The sequence below is a fragment of the Oryctolagus cuniculus genome, chromosome 15 (assembly GCF_051225735.1).
Source record: "Oryctolagus cuniculus isolate XC-2025 breed Fujian yellow rabbit chromosome 15, ASM5122573v1, whole genome shotgun sequence".
In the NCBI taxonomy this organism is placed as follows: Eukaryota; Metazoa; Chordata; class Mammalia; order Lagomorpha; family Leporidae; genus Oryctolagus; species Oryctolagus cuniculus.
The window spans coordinates 43,552,403-43,573,047 of NC_142881.1; the positions used below are offsets into that span (position 1 = coordinate 43,552,403).

Genomic DNA, 20,645 nt, shown 5'->3' on the forward strand with positions numbered 1-20,645 from the left:
GGTTTTCAGGTTAAGAATCTAAGCATCTTATAGGATTAAGTCCTCACAATTTGTTCACATACCAAATGGGAATACAGTTTGGAATCTGAGGCTGATTCTCTTTCTCTCTCTCTCTCTCTCTCTCTCTCTCTCACACACACACACACACACACTCATACACACACATACAATGAATATTTATATGTAGGGAAAACAATTTGTCATATTTATTAAATTTTCCAGGAATGTATTAATTGCTAAAAATTTCTAGGTAACTGATTAAAAATAAATCTTAATTTTAAATTCTCTGTTTAATTTTGGATTTACTTTAAAATCACCTATTATTCAGAATTAAAACTAAGAGCATTTATTACTTAGTAATTATATAACAATCCATATTCTGAATCTTCCTGATGTATTAAAAGTAGAAAAGAAATTTGGAGTTGTGGAAAATTTATTTTGTATCTATATTGACAGGCATACTCCTTATTTTTTGAAAAGAGAGAGAGAATATTTTCTACACAGGTGTTAATTCCACAATTGCCCGCAGCAGCCAGAGATGAGTCAGGCTGAGGCCAGGAGCCCAGAACAAAATCCAAGTCTGCTACATGGATGGCATAGATCAAGGTTTTGATCCATCATCTGTTGCCTCTCAGGATGTACATTTGTAGACAGCTGGAATGAAGAGCAGAGCCAGGACTTGAACGCAGGTCCTCCAAAATGTGATGCAGGCATTCTAAGGAGAGGCATAGCCACTGTGCCAAATGCCTGACCTGGCATATTCTTTTTTTTTTTTTAATTTTTGTGAAAATGTTGCATTTTATGAAACCATGTCAAAATGCCAATTTGGAGCATATCTTTTAGCCCGGTTTCTGTGGTGTTATTGTTGATTGACAGAGGCATTGAGTTGGCTGTGAGATGGCCTACTAGTGGAGGGATTGGAGAACAATTTGTACATTTGAAATTGTTAGCAATGGAACTTCAAGCTGTCCATAACAGGATGAAGACCAGAGTCAAGACAGTGAACAGTAAGTGAACACTCACCCGTGGTTAGGAAGGTTCGAACTTTGTCCATGGTTGAGGAATGGCAGTGGGAAAAGAAATCATCACTGATGAGTAAGAATGAGAGTGAAAGCAGAGTAATAGGAGTAGCGTTTTTTTCTTGAGAAATAAAGAACATTAAATGTTAAATCTGGACTCACTTTTTCACATATTGGTATAAGCTCATCCTCAAAAAGATCCCGGGGAAGTTTTCCAATGAAAATTTCACAGCCTCTTTCCGGGGGTGCAGCGTCCCAGCCAGGTGGAGGGCCACCATACTTTCTTTGTCCGTTCTCCTGCACATCCACAGTGGGGAATATGAGGGAGAAAACAAAGCCATGGAATCTTTAGTTTGATTTCCTTGATTATTTTTCAGAACCTATTTACCATGAGGAATATGTTTATTTTTGACAAGTAATACCAGAGAATAAAAGTGAAAGTCTGTTATATGAATAATATACCATGCTGTGTACTTTAGCCTTGCCTGAGATGAGCACCATAAAAAAAAAAGTCAAGGGATGGCTAAATATATGGGACTATAACTTTTAAATTGCTGATTTTATTATGGTAAGAAGACTTAACATTAGATATATCTTCTTAATAAATGAAGGACTTGTTATGTTTTTCTTCTGTGCAATAAACTCACCAAAGCGTGATCATCAAGGCATCTTATTATAATTTAAATTTCAATGTCAGGAAACTTCAGTTGAAGGCTGTGTTGTGGCAATAAAGGTCCTGGAGCTGGACTACTTGGTTCCATTGTTTACTATCTGGAAGATCAGGGGCAAATGAGTTCTCCTATCCCCATTTTTCTCATATGGGAAGTGAGGATAATATCTGCTGCAACAATAATAAAACAATGTAGCTGTTGCACAGAGGAGACAATACATCAACATGCATGGCACAGTTCTTGGGACATGATGTAATTGTATATTCAACAGCCATCCCCTTCTTGACTCCCTGGATTTAGGTGGTTTTCATGTGCTAAGCAAGAAAATGGGGCACTTACATAGAAACTTACTGAGATTAACATTTGGAGAAGTACAATGACTAATCTGGGGGATGGTTGATGAGGGACTTCAATCTGTTTCCAAGGTTGATAGAATGGTTCATTAATGCTGAATCTTCTCTCTAGTGGTACCTTTGTTCCTTTGTTTTTTTTTTTTTTTTTTTTTTTTTTTTTTTTTTCCTTCCAGGAGTTAAAGACACAAAAATAACTCTAGGGGCTCAAAACTGAAGGTGTGGGTCCTGAAGTAGTTGATTTATTGCGCAAAGGTAAACTACTGAGGCATGCTTTAATCTTTTCCTCATTGTATTCAATTGTGATTTTGGGAGAAAAGAAATGTTAAGGAACCAAATGCCATTCATTACTAACAACACAATGGACATTTAAGGAATTACTGTGCTATAATATAGTACATAGTTGAAAAGAAAACATAATACATAGACTAAAAAAAAATTCTTCAGTGTAAAACCTTAGCCATCCTTAGAAATAGTTACTGCTAAAAGTTGCAGCCAACTTTTCCAAATATTCTTCAAAGCATATGTATGTATGTATGTATATGTATATACATATTTATTTGATTTATTTATTTGAAAGGCAGAGTTACAGAGAGGCAGAGGCATGGAGAGAGTGATCTTCCATCCACTGGTTCACTTTCCAGTGGCCACAATGGCCAGAACTGGGACAATCCGAAGCAAGGAGCCAGGAGTTTCTTCTGGGTCTCCTGCACAGGTGCAGGGGCCCAAGCTGTTGGACCATATTCTACTTCTTTCCCCAGACCATAGCAGAGAGCTGGATTAGAAGTAGAGCTGCCAGATCTCGAACCGGCACCCATAATGGATACTGGCACTGCAGGTGGCAGTTTTACCTGTCATGCCACATTGCTGGCCCCTAAAGTACATTCTTAAAAGATACATGTTAGTTGTTTAAACACATTAACTTATATGGTAGCTGTTTGATATTTAAAATCAAAGTACAGCAGCTTAGAGTAATACTGTTAAATGATACTTCATATGTACTAACTTGAGCCTTTCTCAATTATTTATAAAGGTTAGCATAAAGGTTCTTTAAATAATGTCTGTGGGGGCTGGTGCTGTGGTGTAGTAGGCTAAGCCTCCTTTTGTGGTACCAGCATCCTATACGGCTGCTGGTTTGAGTCCCAGCTGCTCTACTTCTGATCCAGCTCCTTACTAATGCTCCTGGGAAAGCAGTGGAAGATGGCCCAAGTACTTGGGTCCCTGCACCCATGTGGGAGGGGTGCTCCTGGCTTCTGGCTTCGGATTGGCCCAGCTCCAGCCATTATGGCTATTTCGGGAGAGAACCAGTGGATGGAAGATCTCTCTATCTCTCCATCTCTGTCATTAATTCTGCCTTTAAAATAAATGATTTTTTTTAAAGATTTATTTTATTTATTTGAAAGACAGAGTTACAGAGAGAGGTAGAGACAGAGAGAAAGGTCTTCCATCCACTGGTTCACTCCCTAGATGGCAGGCCGCAACGGCCGGAACTGTACCAATCGGAAGCCAGGAGCTTCTTCTGGGTCTCCCATGTGAGTGCAGGAGCCCAAGGACTTGGGCCATCTTCCACTGCTTTCCCAGGTCATAGCAGAGAGCTGAATCAGAAGAGGAGCAGCCAGGACTAGAACCGGCACCCATATGGGATGCTGGCACTTCAGGCCAGGGCTTTAACCCACTGTACCACAGCACTGGCCCCCAATAAATGAATCTTTTTAAAAAATGATGTCTGTGGTTATGATTACTTCTTTACTCCTAATAATTTATACTATGCAGCTTTAAATAATCATAGGAAAGATAACAGACAAATGTTCTGCCTTGCCTTGATCATTTTTTGCTTCACACAGCTAGGTCTTTTTCACCTTATTGAATATTTAAATTTTGACTATAACATCCTTGTATACTTTTATCTTACCCTATATTCCTGAAGTATTATTCTGAAGAATAATTAAAAATGAAATGTCTTGTGCTTAAAATCATCTATATCTCAACCAAGGATGTCCTAAAATACACAAATTTGCCATTTGCAGGGGAAAGAAATGTTTGATTGACTTATTTCCTAACAAATACCTATGTAGCACTTCCTGTATGCTGGATGGTGTTCTAGCCCCTCAGCAATGTTACAGATTCAGGACATCATTATCCATTAATTAATTAGCTAATTTTATTTGAAAGAGTGAGAGAGAAGAAAAGGGGGTAGGGAGAGGGAAATGGGAAAGGGTAAAAGGGGAAGGGGAGGGAGAGAGACCTTCCACCTTTTGGTTCACCTCCCAAATGCCTACAAAAGCTAGGTCAGACAGGAGCTTAGGTCTCAGGCTGAGTCTTCCACATTGGTGGTAGGAACCCAATACTTGAGCCGTCACCTGCTACCTCTTAGTGGGCATATTAGTAGAAAGTTGGAATCGGACAGAGTTAGAAATCAAGTCTAGGCAGTCTGTTACAAGATGTGGGCATTCCAAGGGGCCTCTTGACTTCTGTGCCAACTACCCATCCCCAGCACTATGCTTATCCTGTTTTAGAGAAGACCCAGAAGCCCAGAAAAATCCAGTAAGTTGCTGCTATCACATACAGAGAAGTCAGGAAATTTGCCTTTAGAGCTGACCAGTCTGGTGTCTGTATTTTGCTGCCTTGATACGGGGAAACCTAGTCATTTACAACAGATATGTGAACATACGCCTTATTTATGAGAAAAAAATTACCATGCCATTAAATAGCAAACTCTGCTGCATTTCAAGTGTTTTTCAATTTCCAGTAACTTTTTTAAAAATTCTATTTGAGAAGCAGAGAGACAGAGAGAGAGACAAACAGCCACAAAGAAAACTCCCATCCACTTCCTCACTTTCCAAATGCCTAAGAAATCCAGGGCTGGGCCAGGCCAAAGCCAAGAACCAATCTGGGTCTCCCATGAGCGTGATAGGGACCCAGCTAGTGGAGCATGGCTGCTGCCTCCCAAGGTTCGCATTAGCAGGAAGCTGGCACCAGGAGCTGGAGGTGTGTAGTCAACCCAGGTACTTTGGTAGGAATGCTGGCTTCTTCACTAGCATCTTGACTGCTAGGCCAGACACCCACCCCGACTTTCAATAGTTTGATTACATAACATTTTGAGGAGAAAATATCCCATGCTTATTGCTGAGAGAGAGAGAGAGAGGCATATTACTTGCCAAATCGCTATCCTCCTGTCTGGGCCAAATGTCTCTGCTTGGGTGATGGTCCTGCCCTGAATCCATTTCTGCATTTACATGTCTATGACTGCTAATGTATTATTTAAATAAATTTAGTATGCATTTGCCAGACTTTTTGATCCTTTAGATTGAAGAAACCAAACTCTCATCCCATGCAAAATAGATCTTCCAGAATTTCTGATTTGAAAGCTTCATCTCCTAATTTGAGACGTAGGCCACTGTAGCAGGTAAACCTTTTTCATTTTCACATCCTGTCTCTTGATGGCTATTACTGCTACGAAGGACACCACACTGTTTGTGCCCATCACTTGTGTAGGAGGGTTTATTTACTCGGCTCAAAGGATCAGGCAGGAAAGCTGACTAGGATTTCTGTGTTTTTTTATCAACCTTGGAACAATTCCCCACTAATTATTTTAGGGGAATTGCAGAGTCTGGCTGGTTCAGAGAATACCCTGAAGTTCCTGGACACTGCGTGTGCGTGTGTGTGTGTGTGTGCACGTGTGTGTGCGCAGTGGTGGGGAAGAGGAAGAGCTCCCACATCTGCTCTGTCAACCACCCACTGGGTGTGGAATGCAGCGGCGGTGGTAGTGTAGGCCAATTTAAGGTTAGCACTGGGCGTTAGTCACGGGGTTGGAATAGCTGTCCATTACTCGGGAAGGACAGTTGGACTCTGGATTGCTGGTATTTCAGGCACTGTTTTCATAATTGAGGAGTTTAAAATAGAAAAAGCCCAGTTACAACTGCCCTTCTCTCCCTTCTCCCCACCCGCTCTGATGTCCTCCTCCCGGGATGCACTCACCCTAGCAACACAAATATTAATAGTTCAGAGAAAAATAGTATAGGCTAGTTTTTTTTTTTTTTTCCAATGAGGGAATAAACTCTGCTAAGTTTTATTTGTCCGAAGACTTAGAAACTGTTTTCTCTCGTGTCACATATAAATGTGTGGAAACCCTTTAACTACATACATTGAAGGTTTATAGCCAATTCTAGCTATAAATCCAGTGGCTTTATTTTAAACATTGGGTGCTGAGCCTAACCAGAATCTCAGTTTGTCGATGTACAGTGTTTGGAGAAACCAGTTCCTCCTGAAGTCTTCATGTTGGAGCTGCAGATCCTTTGCGAGATGATGTTGTTGTATCTTCTTTGCCTTGGACCTTCTTTAATAACTAATTCAGGCAACTGATTTTAGTATGAAGTTGAATCTTAAGTGGCTTGAGTTCATTTAGCCATCTGACTTTTTATACATCTGGAGCATCTGGGCAAAGCTGCCTTTTATAGAATATGAAACTGTGAAATACTTTTTTCTTTCACAGCTAGGATGGTCATAGGTTATAGTAAGTAAACTGATTTCCGATGCCAAAATTAAATGGTAGAAACTTTAGTTTGAGTGTCCATGATAGTGGGTACTTTAATTATCATGGCAAATCTGATGTGGTTTTGGGTTTCATTTCTAAAGGTTAAATTTTCAATCTGTTTCTCCAAAGCCAAAATCTCTGTGATCTAGTATCATTTTAATAAACTCTTTTCTATTTAACCAGCCAGAGGTAACATCTATTACTTCTACAGCAGCAGATGGGCATTGTGTTGGGTGTTTTATATGCATATATTTATTCCCATAATCTTGTCAACAAACACATGAGAACAGTAGTAGAATTAATCTGAAGCTATAGATGACAATTTGAGTTATGGAATAGGTCCAAATTGTTATAAGCAGTTAGCAACAGAAACAAAATTTGAATCTTCCCTCCACACTTGCAGTCATGATATTATTTTTGTTTTGTCCTTGAAGCCATTCAGTTTTCTCCTTTTATTCATGAGGAAAGTGAGTCCAGAGATATTAAATGATTGTTAAAAGTCACACTGGGAGGCCGGCTCTGTGGCCTAGTGGGTAAAGCCGCTGCTTGCAGTGCCAGCATCTCATATGGATGCCGATTTGAGTCCCAGTTGCTGTACTTCCAATCCAGCTCTTCGCTATGGCCTGGGAAAGCAGTAGAAGATGGTCCATATCCTTGGGCCCTGCACCCACATGGGAGACTGGGAAGATGCTCTTGGCTTCTGCCTTTGGATAGGCACAGCTCCGGTCATTGCAGCCAATTGGGGAGTGAACCAGCGGATCGAAGACTCTCTCTGTCTCTGTCTCTCTAACTCTTTCAAATAAATAAATAAAATCTTTTTGAAAAATCATACTGGTTTAATTTACCACTGAAAACCCTATAATGAAAACCCCATGATTCTCAATCAGGTGAACGTCATGATATACCCACTATGCAATAGTTGTGATGAATTTTCCTTTCAAATTCACCAGCCTCCTAACTGCATATTACATATCACATGAGTTCTCTTGTTGAACTTCACCAAACATGGAGACCATATGGTTCTTTTCCCCATAAATGTACCTATACACACACTGGAATGACATTAATTAATGAACCCTTGCTCAGTCGATTTTTCTCCTGAGTGGGAATTTGAGTTCTTTAGTGGCTATTTGGAAACATAAGATTTCAAATCTGCAATCATCTTTGTGGTTCTGTTCAGTTCTTTGTGCTTTTTCCTTTATAAGAGGGAAGAAATTGCGTCTTTTTCCAATGGAACTGTTTTCAGATGTCTTCGTATTCATTTTCCCATCCACTGGGGCTGTGTTTACCCCTGCTTCCTCGTGTGCTCACCGGTCTCACAGGCTCGGTGGCGTTTCAGCCTTTGCAGCCTCCCGGTCAACAAGGCATTCCCCAGGACAGGGGTCGGTGGGCGAAGTCCTGTGGAACATTCTCTGTATCAGTAGCCCAGAGAGACACTGTTGATGTACTGCTATGTCTGTTGGGGTTCATGAGTCTGTACTGTGAGACAGTACAGAATGGAGGTCCTTTTAGATGTTATTTCTACTATACCATCTGTGTACCAGCTTCCTCATGATGTCAGGGGTCAAGGCAAGTTTGAGGGGCCTTAAAGAACATATACCAAAAGGACTTAGTGTGATTTTTAACTTTGGTCCTCTTACAAAGTTTTTGCTGCCTCAGGACAACAAATAATGTTATAGGGAGGGGCCAGCGCTGTGGCGCACTAGGTTGATCCTTTGCCTGTGGCGCCCGCATCTCATATGGGTGCCGGATTCTAGTCCCAGTTGCTCCTCTTCCAGTCCAGCTCTCTGCTGTGGCCTGGGAAGGCAGTGGAGGATGGCCCAAGTGCTTGGGCCCCTGCACCTGCATGGGAGACCAGGAAGAAGCACCTGGCTCCTGGCTTCGGATCGGCATAGCTCTGGCTGTAGTGGCCATTTGGGGAATGAACCAACGGAAGGAAGACCTTTCTCTCTGTCTCTCTCTCTCACTGTCTGTAACTATGTCAAATAAATAAATAAAAATCTAAAAAAAAGTTATAGGGAATGTTCATTTTTCTATTATAAAATTATGTTTGATATAATTTGTTCATTTTCTAATCTTGTTAAATTCAGTGACTTTATATTAGTCAAGTCTGTTTTGAGACTGGGAATTTTTAGTAAGCAGAATCTATGTGGTCTATTTATATACTCCAACTTACATACTCTGAAAGTTGACATGACCCTTACTACTTTTAATAATCCTTCTAACACATCTGAATATGAATGCAAGATATTATTTTCCTAAAAAGTAACTTCTGAAGGTCTGTTTCCTGGCTCAGTGATCTTACTCATCTCAAGTTATTGGAGATATTACGGAAGCAAAATCAATTTATGTTACCAAACTGATGCTTTTAATATCATCTTTTTAATAATTTACCTTTTAGCATTCTTTATTGTAAGCATCCCCTTATGAATTTAGTATCTCAGTGTTTGAAGCATTTAAAAGCAAGCAGGCTTTTCAAAATAACTTACATTTTGTAAAGCTTTTTATAATATAAGTTTTTTATTCTTAGGGATATTAAGTTTTAGAATAGACAAAAATAACAATGAAAGCATTTTTGAGTATGTATATAAGTGTTTGTTCATAATCAACTGATGCCAGCTGGCTCCTAAAACTTTGTCTACATTTTACAGCCAAATGTTTGGGATGACAATGATTGTAATGCATACATTTCCTGTTTTGAGGACAGTGTGTGCTCACGCCCACTTCTGGCTCTAGGCATGTGCTTGAACACACCACGCTAAACTGCAGGCGCCTCTATTGCCCATCCAGTAAACAGAGGAGAGTTTCACTGATTCCTTGATCCATTTAGGGCTTTTAATCTTTTGAAATGTGTTATTAATTCAATAAGCCCACCTAATTTTTATTTACTTACAGATACAATTTTGAATTAAATGCTATAGCAGCTTGAGATCTGGTTAAGTTATGCAAACTGTCCATTTGCAGATCAATGCATACTAAAGAACATTGGCTCTGAGTAATTGCTCTCCTGTCTTTTCTTCCTTTAATGTAAGCCAATGATAATTCCATCTAATGCACTTGGATTCCATACATAAGAAACTGTATACAGCCTTTGTTCTCTTCATCACACCCCCAGGAATTTTAACTTCTGACAATCTGATGGAACTGGAAAGAGCACTAAATCTTTCCTGATTTTAATTTCATTATCTATCAAAGCATGGGGTTGATGACACTTGTGGTAGTCCTGTGGGATGCTTGTGAAAGGGAGGCTGACTTTGATTCCACAACTGTCTGTGGGAAAATGTTCATTGAATATTTTATGAGTTGGTGCAAGGAGCCTAGAAGTTGATATTGTTGGAACAGTGAAAATCAGTTTATCTCCAACTGCATAACTACTTGACACCTATTCTATTAACAAATGCCTCTCTTTGCACTGAGTTGTTACTTGAAGAAACTTGCATAAAAATATGAGTTTATAGTGGAATATCTCCCACAAGTGGAAGATAGTTAGGAAAGCAATTACAAAACTGGGAAATCATGATCAATTTCTAGCTGGACATTGCTGACTACTAAAAGCTTTGAGCCCTACTCCTCTTGGTTTACAAAGACTAGCTGGCACTGGAGACGTGTTTAATATATTCCTGAAACAGCTAACTTTCCCCCTCAGAAAACCCCAAAGAGAATTGGAGGTGGAATAGCTCTCAGAGAGGATTCAGTGTTATAGAATGCTGTGCTAGTGTGCCATTTGACATCACCTCAGTTCCCTACTTGACCGCTGAAACACTGTTAGAAAGGATTCCAGCTCCTGAAGCCCCACACATATGCACCATTGTGCTCATTTCTTCTTTGCCTAGCTGTGTTTGAAAGCTTTCTTTGCATCTCATCATGATAAGCTCCTAGGTACTGAAGACAAAGAGTCATTTATTTTTGGTTGCTAATTGGTGTTAACAAACATATCACTGGGTGGGTAGGTGGGGGAATCTTGAAGTTGCCTATAAGCAGAATCTGAAGTCTAAAATATTTGCCCATACTTCTGCATATTTGGGCCATGAAAACTCACATCAGCTTTTAAACTGATCAAGTAGAAAATTTCTGTGCTCCTAGTTTAAGAGAAATTACCATAATGCATAGCTTGTAAAGATTTTGAATTATATACCAAGACCTCATAGATGGCAAATTATTAGCCTAATTGGAGAGAAATCCATTGTTATTTTTTAAAGGAGCTTTTAGAACATATTTATCTTTCTTGGGATGATGAAGTTCCTACAAATGCAGGATGCATGTACAAGAATCCACAGAACTGCTCCTTCATTGGGAATCTGCCATACCATGCTATGGCACGTGTGGCTAGCAGAAGCAAGTCATCTTCTGAGCCTTAGAATCAAGTTGGCCTTGGGCAGCTCGCTAAGCTTCAGGAAGCATGCCTGTGATAACCTGCTGGTCTCATCCTGTTCTCATGTTTATCACTAGCGATTTAGAGAATTGGAATATATGTACTTGGTGAATGCCCTATGTGTTTGGAAGCAGAGTTCTAAGCAGGTGGTGAGAACAGGCCATAGCAGAGAAAGTAGAAACCTACCTAGTTACCATGAGGCCAAATTCCTCTTTGTCTAGGTTTTTTGTGTAGCGTTTGGAAATAGAAGTCATTGCCTCCATGGTTTTTCATCTGCTTCTCTCTGAGACAATCTAGGTGAAAACAATTAGTAAAAAGAGAAAGATATTCCATTGTTGGTTCACTCTCCAAGTGGCTGCAATGGCCAGGGCTGGACCAGGCCAAAGCCAGGAGCCTGAAACTCCATCCAGGTCTCCCATTTGGGTGTGAGGGCCCAAGTATTTGGCAATCTTCCACTGCTGTCACAGGCATACTAGCAGGGAGCTGGGTCAGAAGTGGAGCAGCCAGGATTCCAGCCAGCACTCATATGGGATTCCAGCGTGCCAGGTGGCAGCTTAACCCTCCACACCACAATGCCTGCCCCCAAATCTGCCCTTTGTCTTTGGTCTTTGAGAGTTTGATAGATCCAATTAGTAAGTGTATTACACAAAATCAAAAGAAAAGGAGCTAACTTAATTTCGGGAGCCCTTAGAAGAGGAATAGTATCCTAATCTAAGAGCGTCTCTTGTACCTTACTGCTTAGACATACTTGTTGCAGAATTGAATAAACTCAAACCAAAACATCATCACATTGAAACTCCATAAAAGAGAACACTTATAGAAAACAAAACTTGAGGGGTAGGAATTAAAGGCTGTTTTTTTTTTTCCCTTCTAGTTTTAGGGGATTGTTCCCAGGAAACCAGGTTCATAGCTGATTAGTAGAGAAAGAAAAGATAAAGTACAATTACTTATTTGTCTGCTGTATCCTTAATGAATCTTTGAAAATAAGACACATACATGTGTTCATTATGCAAAGGTAGTCTGAATTCCATAACTCTTTTGGTGGAGTTGTGCTGCCTGAGAGGTGCTCTATGTTAGGGATGCTTTCTCCTTGACTTTTTTTTTTTTTTTTTTTTTTTGACAGGCAGAGTGGACAGTGAGAGAGAGAGACAGAGAGAAAGGTCTTCCTTTTGCCGTTGGTTCACCCTCCAATGGCCGCCGCTGCAGCCGGCGCACCGCGCTGATCCTGGCAGGAGCCAGGAGCCAGGTGCTTTTCCTGGTCTCCCATGGGGTGCAGGGCCCAAGCACCTGGGCCATCCTCCACTGCACTCCCTGGCCATAGCAGAGAGCTGGCCTGGAAGAGGGGCAACCGGGACAGAATCCGGCGCCCCAACCGGGACTAGAACCCGGTGTGCCGGCGCCGCAAGGTGGAGGATTAGCCTATTGAGCCACGGCGCCGGCTTCTCCTTGACTTCTTACAGACTCACATGAGTCTCAAGTCCAGCATTATTTTGTTGGAAGAAAGCCAACTGCCAGTCTTGGTCACATAACCTGGGTTATGATATTCATGGAATTCACCATACTCTGTAATGAGTTTATTTCTTTACATGTCTATTTTCTATCTTCCAAATGAGAATAAGCCTCATGAAATGCAGTAGCCATCTAACTCTTCATGAAATCAGCAGGTAAATTAATAAATGAATCTGTGCTTTAGTTAGCATGAATGGGTATCCCCAGGAGGGCTGCACCTACTTCCATTAGGAAGCTTAAACACTTTTCTATGTGGTAGGAATTTTATTTAAAGCTTGTGAATTCATTTCCAATGGAGAGTACTGTATTACAGATTAGAGTTGGGATCAGCAAACTTTTCCTGTAGAGGACAGTCAATATTTTAGGCTTTTTATAAAACAATCCCTAAAAATGTAAAAAAAAAAATCATAACCTGCAATGACTACAAAAACAGGCTGTAACTATATTGGCTCAAGGCCATGGATTACTGATCCCTGGTTTATAATTGTATAACTCTGGGGCTTATTTTCTAAGTACAACTTTTAAAAAACTAGGCTGTGTTTATATTAAATATATTTCAAATATAAAAAGAATGCAAAATAATAGCCTAATGAACCCAAATACCTATCCAGATTCAATAATGAAGCTTTCTTTATGATTCATAAATTTCTCATTTTTTTAATGATTCTTAAAAATGTTTTCTGTTTTATGAGATTATTCCTCACAAAAACAATCATTACAGAAATATTAGAAAATAAATAAGAGTATCAAGCAAAAAGAACACTTTTATTGATTACATTTTATCATTTTCCGATTTTTCATTGTGCATAAAAACTTAAAAATAACAAGAACTTTGGGGCCAGTGCTGTGATGCAGCAAGTTAAAGCTCTGGCCTGAAGCACTGGCATCCCATTTGGGCGCTGGTTCTAGTCCCAGCTGTTCCTCTTCCAAACTAGCTCTCTGCTATGGCCTGGGAAAACAGTGGAAGATGGCCCAGGTCCTTGTGCCCCTACATCCACGTGGGAGACCCAGAAGAAGCTGCTGGCTCCTGGCTTCGGATGGGCGCAGGCCATTGGGGAGTGAACCATCGGATGGAAGACCTCACCCTCTCTCTCTCTCTCTCTCTCTCTGCCTCTCCTCTCTCTGTGTAACTCTGACTTTCAAGTAAATAAATAAATCTTAAAAAAAATAAAATAACAAGAACTTTACACATAGTGGTCAGATTTTTAACTAAATGTTAAAATTTGGATACTTCTCTATGACTTTGGAAATTCTTCAAAATCATGGTTTTACATGAATTTAATTTGGTAATGTAAAGATGATAATATTTTATTTGATCATTAATATTTTATTATACACTTAAGATATGTTTAATTTTTATAAAAACAAATTCCACAGTGATGAACATTCTTATGTAAAAATATATTCCTTAGCTCAGAGTATGGTCAGTTTTAAGGCTTTACAGGAAAAATATCCTCAAATTTTGTGGTACCCACAGCTATATTGGTCATTCAAAGCTGCCTTATATTTTCACCTGAAATTTTGATAAGTTCCTTTTTTTTGTCTCATCTACTTCACTACATTTTAAGCCTCTGTAATCCTAGGGCCTGGCTCAAGCACATTGTTTTCCATGTGGGGACTAAGGAAACAAAACAAAAACAACAATAAAAACCTGGATATTCATTCAGAAAAGCTGTTCATTTGAGAATGGAAAGGGATTATCAAACCTCATAAAGCTTGATTGGGCGGTAGTGATTTTTTAAAAAACAGACTATTAGGATAATTGGACAAAAATGCTAGTACCATATTTTAAATCACTTGAAAATAATATTTGAGTCTAGTTTGTTAATGATATTCAGACTACTTGACAATAATCTTTATTAGACATGAGGAAGTATAAAAAAGTTCAGGGAAAATGTGCACACTTTTTAAATTCTGCATTTCCATGGATCTGTTGAAGACTTCCTGTGTGTTTAGCATTGGTTTTAATAGACTTTTCAAATTATATAAACCGAGCTTTGGTTGAGTGGAAAGTTTTCAGTATATGCTCATCCATGAGAATGTTTTCCTAGTTCTAGGGAGAAAACCCCAGGTGGAAGAAGCATCACATGTCGCAGAGTTTATGGCCTATGTCATTAATGCATTCTTGAGGAAAGTACTATCACAATGGGATTTTTTTTCTCTGTGACTCTCAGAAAAACATGCTAACTTCAGAAAGCCTGGGAAATAGTTAGGAATGAAAAAGTAAAGAGAAAAAACCCACACATGATCCCACTTCTTAGTTACTAAGATCATTTACATGTTAGCACGATAACACATTTTCTATCCAAATATTTCTATCTTTCTTTCTTTCTTTTTTTTTTTTTTTTTTTTTTTTTGACAGGCAGAGTGGACAGTGAGAGAGAGAGAGACAGAGAGAAAGGTCTTCCTTTTTTGCCGTTGGTTCACCTCCAATGGCCGCCATGGCTGGTGCGCTGCAGCCGGCGCGCACCACGCTGATCCAATGGCAGGAGCCAGGTGCCTCTCCTGGTCTCCCGTGGGGTGCAGGGCCCAAGCACTTGGGCCATCCTCCACTGCACTCCCGGGCCACAGCAGAGAGCTGGCCTGGAAGAGGGGCAACTGGGAAAGAATCCAGTGCCCTGACCAGGACTAGAACCTGGTGTGCCGGCGCCGCTAGGCAGAGGATTAGCCTAGTGAGCTGCGGCGCCGGCCTCTATCCAAATATTTCTTGATGTAATTTTGACGCTTGAAGTTTAACTTGTCAACATTGTAGTATGTATTGCGCGCCTGCTGTATGCAGGGTGTTTCCTTAAGTCTCTTTTTCTCTGAAGTAGTTCAGTAAAACTTTCAGGCATCAATCTCCAAAGAAGATGAAAAACGAGCCCATAAAACATAATTTCATGCATATACAAGCACATGTTGTTGAAACACTCGCTATATAAAAGACTGGTGCATGTTATAATTGGCAAATTTCTATTTTTTATAATGTATTTGTCCTGCTAGTGATAAGCAATCACAAATTCATCTCCTTCTGATTTTTGAATTTTCTTTTGTAAGAATTCAGTATTTGCTATCAGATACTATAGAGGTACAACAAAAACAAACTTCAGTTAGTAAATACCATAAAATTCTATTTAATTATTGCTTTATGACTGTTCTCAAATTGTATTGAGAGGCTTCTTGATCTTTAGTTTTGAACAGAAATGTTTTAAAAAGTATACTTAATATTACTTCCTTTTTTTTAAAAAAAAAGATAACCATGCTAATTGTTCTTACCATCTAGAATGAGACTACTGAAGTATTAGGATATCAAAAAGACTAAAGGATTTTCCCTAAGTTACAAAGAGTTTGAGGCCGTTGCTGACATATACCTGGTCTGCTCTTGTTTGCTGACCCATGACAGAATCATGGTTAATGGAGTAGGGTATGGCCAAGAGGTGAAGGCCTAGAGTGGTTAAGGGCCTTATTGAAAAATCATACCAATTTGTGTATGGCAAGAGTCAGGTTAGATTATAGGCCTTCTAATTTGAAATCTTGGGAGATTTTCCACACTTTGTAGACCAGATCAAGAGAGATTTTCTAAGTCATTAATAATGATTAAATCATATATGTGCTTGCATTTTAATTGAAGTTTTAGGTTTAGATAAATAGCTTTTGGAATCTTAGGTTTCTATTTTTACCAGAATTCCTCTGATCCACTAGTCATTCTTCTAACAAATATTAAAGTTGACACATATTACAAAGTTTAGGCTTTGACAAATTTTATTTTTTATTTTTTTTAATTTTTATTTATTTATTTATTTATTTTTGCAGGGCTGGCATTGTGGTACAGTGTGGGATAAGGCACCACCTGCTCTGCTGGCACCCTACAATGGAGTACTTCTTAAGTCCTGGCTGCTCTGCTTCTAATCCAGCTTCCTGATAATCTGCCTGGGAAGGCAGTCGAAGAAGGTTCAAGAGCCATGTGAGAGACCTGGATGAAGCTCCTGGCTCCTGGCACAGCCCAGACCATTGCAGCCATTTGAGGAGTGAACCAGAGGATGGGAAATTTCTCTCCCTCATTTTCTCTCTCTCTCTCTCTCTCTCTCTCTTTCTGCCTTTCAAATAAATAAAAATAAGTTTTTTAAAAATTTAATTGTTGCATGCCCTTGCATACTAACTTCTACAATTACGGTCTTAAAGATCACAATATAATAATTCCTGTGCTCTAAATCTGACCTGAAATTTTGGCCAATAGCAGTGGAATCCTAGCCTTTGAATCTGGCATGTTCTAATGTCTTTTCCCTTACTTTCCTCGCCAGATAACTGAGGGGTGATCATGGTAGCTACCTTGTGGTGCTGTAGTAAGAATTAAGTGAAATAATATACACAAGCAATTAGAATATAAGTTCCTGATGCATGTTTATTATTTTTTGTTATCATAGTGATTACTATTAACGCGAGAGCTAACATACTGCTTTTCTCTTTTCTATTATACCAATGTTCCTAAATCATAGCATTAGGTTTTACAATGGAGCAAAATTATCTGCTTTGATATTTGAGGCTCTTTTTAAAAATAGAATATTTGCAAGCTCTATCCACAGATATATTAGTATTATGTTATGGTTTTCTGTCCTGCAGAGTTGGTTTTTTAAAAAGATTTATTTATTTATTTAAAAGTCAGAAATACAGCAAGAGAGAGAAACAGGGCGGAGGGGAGGAGATCTTCTATCTGCTGGTTCTCTCCCCAAATAGCCACAATGGCCAGGGCTTGGCCAGGCTGAAGCCAAGAGCCAGGAACTTCCTGCAGGTCTCCAATGTGGGTGTAGGGGCCCAAGCACTTGGGCAATCCTTCACTGCTTTCCCAGGCACATTAGCAGGGAGCTAGACCAGAAGTGGAGCAGCCAGGTCATGAACTGGTGCCCATATAGAATACTGGAGCTGCAGATGGTGGTTTAACCCTATGGGTCACAGCACTGCCACTTTGAAAAACTGTAGAGTTTTTTAAAATGATCACTCTTAGTGACTGAATGTTGTCTCATTTGTAACAGGATTTTAAGATGCAACTGGGGGGCCGGTGCTGTGGCTCACTTGGTTAATCCTCCGGCTGCAGCACTGGCATCCCATATGGGTGCCGGGTTCTAGTTCTGGTTGCTCCTCTTCCAGTCCAGCTCTCTGCTGTGGCTGGGGAAGACAGTGGAGGATGGCCCAAGTGCTTGGGCCCCTACACCTGCATAGAAGACCAGGAAGAAGCACCTGGCTCCTGGCTTCAGATCGGCACAGCGCCAGCTGTGGTGGCCATTTGGGGGGTGAACCAGTGGAAGGAAGACCTTTCTCTCTGTCTCTCTCTCTCTCTCACTGTCTAACTCTATCTGTCAAATAAAAAAAAATGCAACTGGACTCTGAGTCTGTCATTTAGATAGTCAACCAAGCTACTAGAGCACCTAGTGGACCAGGAGGTAGCAGGACACAATTTTTGGGTTTTTTGTTTGTTTCCCATTTTTAACTTCCTCACAAGAGTTGAGCTTAGGGAGACTGGAGAGTCTGAGCACAAGCCCTGGAAACTACAAAATGACATCCTGTTGCATGGGGATTCCTAGTTTCTCCTAAGAGGCAGGAACTGGGAGGTGCTGCTCAGGTTTCATAGATCGGGGCAGAGCAGTAGGGAAACCAATTAGAGAGCTTGGTATGCACTTCCTGCATTTGGAGAACACACTAGGCTGGTGTGTAACTCACTCCTGCAATGCCTACCGTGAGCTACAGGGTGGCCTGCTGCTTACGTGTTGGCAGGAGAGGTGACTCTTTGTGTCAGCTGTACTTTTGGATTTTATGGATGGAGAATGTCTGGGCATTTCTAGGGAACAAATCAATCTTGATGTGAATGGAAGGGGAGAGGGAGTGGGAGAGGGGAGCGTTGTGGATGGGAGGGAAGTTATGGGGGGTGGGAAGCTATTGTAATCCATAAGCTGTACTTTGGAAATTTATGTTCATTAAATAAAAAAATAAAAAATAAAAAAAGTAGCAATTGGCAGTTATCCTCTCCAAGAAAGCTGTCTCCAGCATCAAAAAGAGCTATGCAGGAGGAGGCTAGGCCAAGTAAACCAGCTAGGTGAGAGACCACAGTGGAACAATGAAGGATGTCTCTGACCCTACAAAGCACCCCCAAAGCTTTAAATAGCTGTCTGGCCCAGAGAGCCCAGCACTAGAAGTCAAGTAAGTATTTTCCTTCTTCCTCTCTGCTTTTTATGAAAATTTTAAAATTTAATCTGCAGTTTATTTGAAAGGCAGAGGGACAGAGACAGAAAGATCTTCCATCCGCTCGTTCACTCCCAAAATGCCTGAAACAGCTAGGACTGGGCCAGGTCAGAGCCAGGAGCTTAGAACTCAGCCTGGGTCTCCCATGTGGGTGGCAGGGACCCAGTGGCTTGAATCATCACCTTTTGGAATCAGATGTTGAACTGAGATTGAAACTGAGGTACAGTAATAGGGGATATGGTATCCCCAGCAGTGTCCCAAGCCCTGGGTATAACGCTTGCCCCTGCCTTGCCTCTATCCCTCCCTCTGCTTCAATCCTCAGTCAGTAATTGTAGTTGGCACAGTGGGGTAGCAAGAGTGAAGCATTGAAGCAGGACAACAGAAACCGCCCTCTAACTTGGGAACGGGTAGTGGCTCTACCTCTGGATATTGTTATGTTTTCATTCTTATTCTGGACTAAAACTATTAATTTTTCAGTGAAGAATCATTTATCTTCTGAAAGTTACCAAGAAAGTCATGAGATTGCCCTGAATTTCATCTGGAGGAAAATGAAGAATCAGTATCTAGAATAAAATTAATTGATAATTTATATTGTTTTGGGATTATTTCCTGTAAGTTCTGCTTATTAATGTAATAATTATACATTCACAACTCAATTCTTCCATTTTTATTGATTGAGATTTATGACAGTAAGATGTTATAAATGTTATACTAGATAGGTTTATGCATATTTCTGTCAGTACATTGTAGGTCATTAGCAAACAGGAACATTCTTATATACAAACATTTGACAGACTGCTTCTTAGAAGGGTTAAAATGCTTTTCATTACCATTGCATTTGCATGAAAATTTCAGACTCTAAGAAATGCACAAAAATGATTTTAAAACTTTTTTATAATTATAAAAGTTTTATGTCAAAAAAAATCTTTTCAAAATTGTGCCTGAGCAGATACACAAGAAAATTAATTTTTAAGTATATTAGGTTTTTAAAATATTTTTTAATTTTTATTTGAAAGTCAGTGATACACAGAGAGAGAAGGAGAGGCAGAGAGAGAGAGAGAAAGGTCTCCCAGCCACTGGTTCACTCCCCAGTTGGCCACAACAGCCAGAGCTGCGCCAATCTGAAGCCAGGAGCCAGGAGCTTCTTCCAGGTCTCCCACGTGGGTGCAGGGGCCTGAGGACCTGGGCCATCTTCTACTGCTTTCCCAGGCCATAGCAGAGAGCTGGATTAGAAGTGGAGCAGCTGGGACTTGAACCGGTGCCCAAATGGGATGTGGGCACTGCAGGCAGCGGCTTTACCTGCTATGCCACGGCACCAGCCCCAGTATATTAGTTTTATGGACTTCAAGTCCTGTAGAATTTTCTCTATGAATTATTAAATACTGCTTTGGGAGTATAAGGATGCATAGAAATTTCTCAAACTTTTATTTTGAAATCCATTAATTTTGGAGATGAAATCATTTAAAAATTTATTAATGATCCTAAATTAATTTGACTCCTATTAAGTATTTAGAAAGCCACTAAACCTCTTTTGACTTAAATGAGACTTTAAAAAAAGTAAGCCATGAAATAATAGAAATATACTGAAATCTTTAAAATGCCTAAATGGGGGGCCAGCGCTGTGCCATAGCAGGTAAAGCCACTGCCTGCAGTGCCTGCATCCTATATGGGCACAGGTCCATGTCTTGGCTGCTCCACTTCTAATCCAGCTTTCTGCTATGGCCTGGGAAAGCAGTAGAAGATGGCCCAAGTCCTCGGGCCCCTGCACCCGCCGGGGAGACCCAGAAGAAGCTCTTGGCTCCTGGCTTCGGATCAGCGCAGCTCCTGCCATTGTGGCCAACTGGGGAGTGAACCATCAGATGGAAGACCTCTCTCTCTCCCTATCTCTCTTTTACTCTGTGTGTAACTCTGACATTCAAGGAAAATAAATAAATCTTAAAATAAAATAAAATGTGGTACAGTGGGTTAAGGCACTGC

The 20,645-nt window shown here is 40.2% G+C and overlaps 1 protein-coding gene across 6 annotated transcripts in view; it reads right to left on the minus strand.

The window, feature by feature from the left end:
- A1CF (APOBEC1 complementation factor) overlaps positions 1 to 20,645 on the minus strand; it is an 86,875-nt gene that overhangs the window by 35,542 nt on the left and 30,688 nt on the right. For all 6 annotated transcript variants that reach the window (XM_070057677.2, XM_002718366.6, XM_089314859.1 and 3 more), the window contains one exon: positions 1,182 to 1,316. Coding sequence is in view for 4 of the 6 variants with exons in the window: in XM_002718366.6 (XP_002718412.2) it covers positions 1,182 to 1,316 (135 nt within the window). In the remaining 2 variants the exon portion in view is untranslated. The remainder of the gene's footprint in view (positions 1 to 1,181; positions 1,317 to 20,645) is intronic.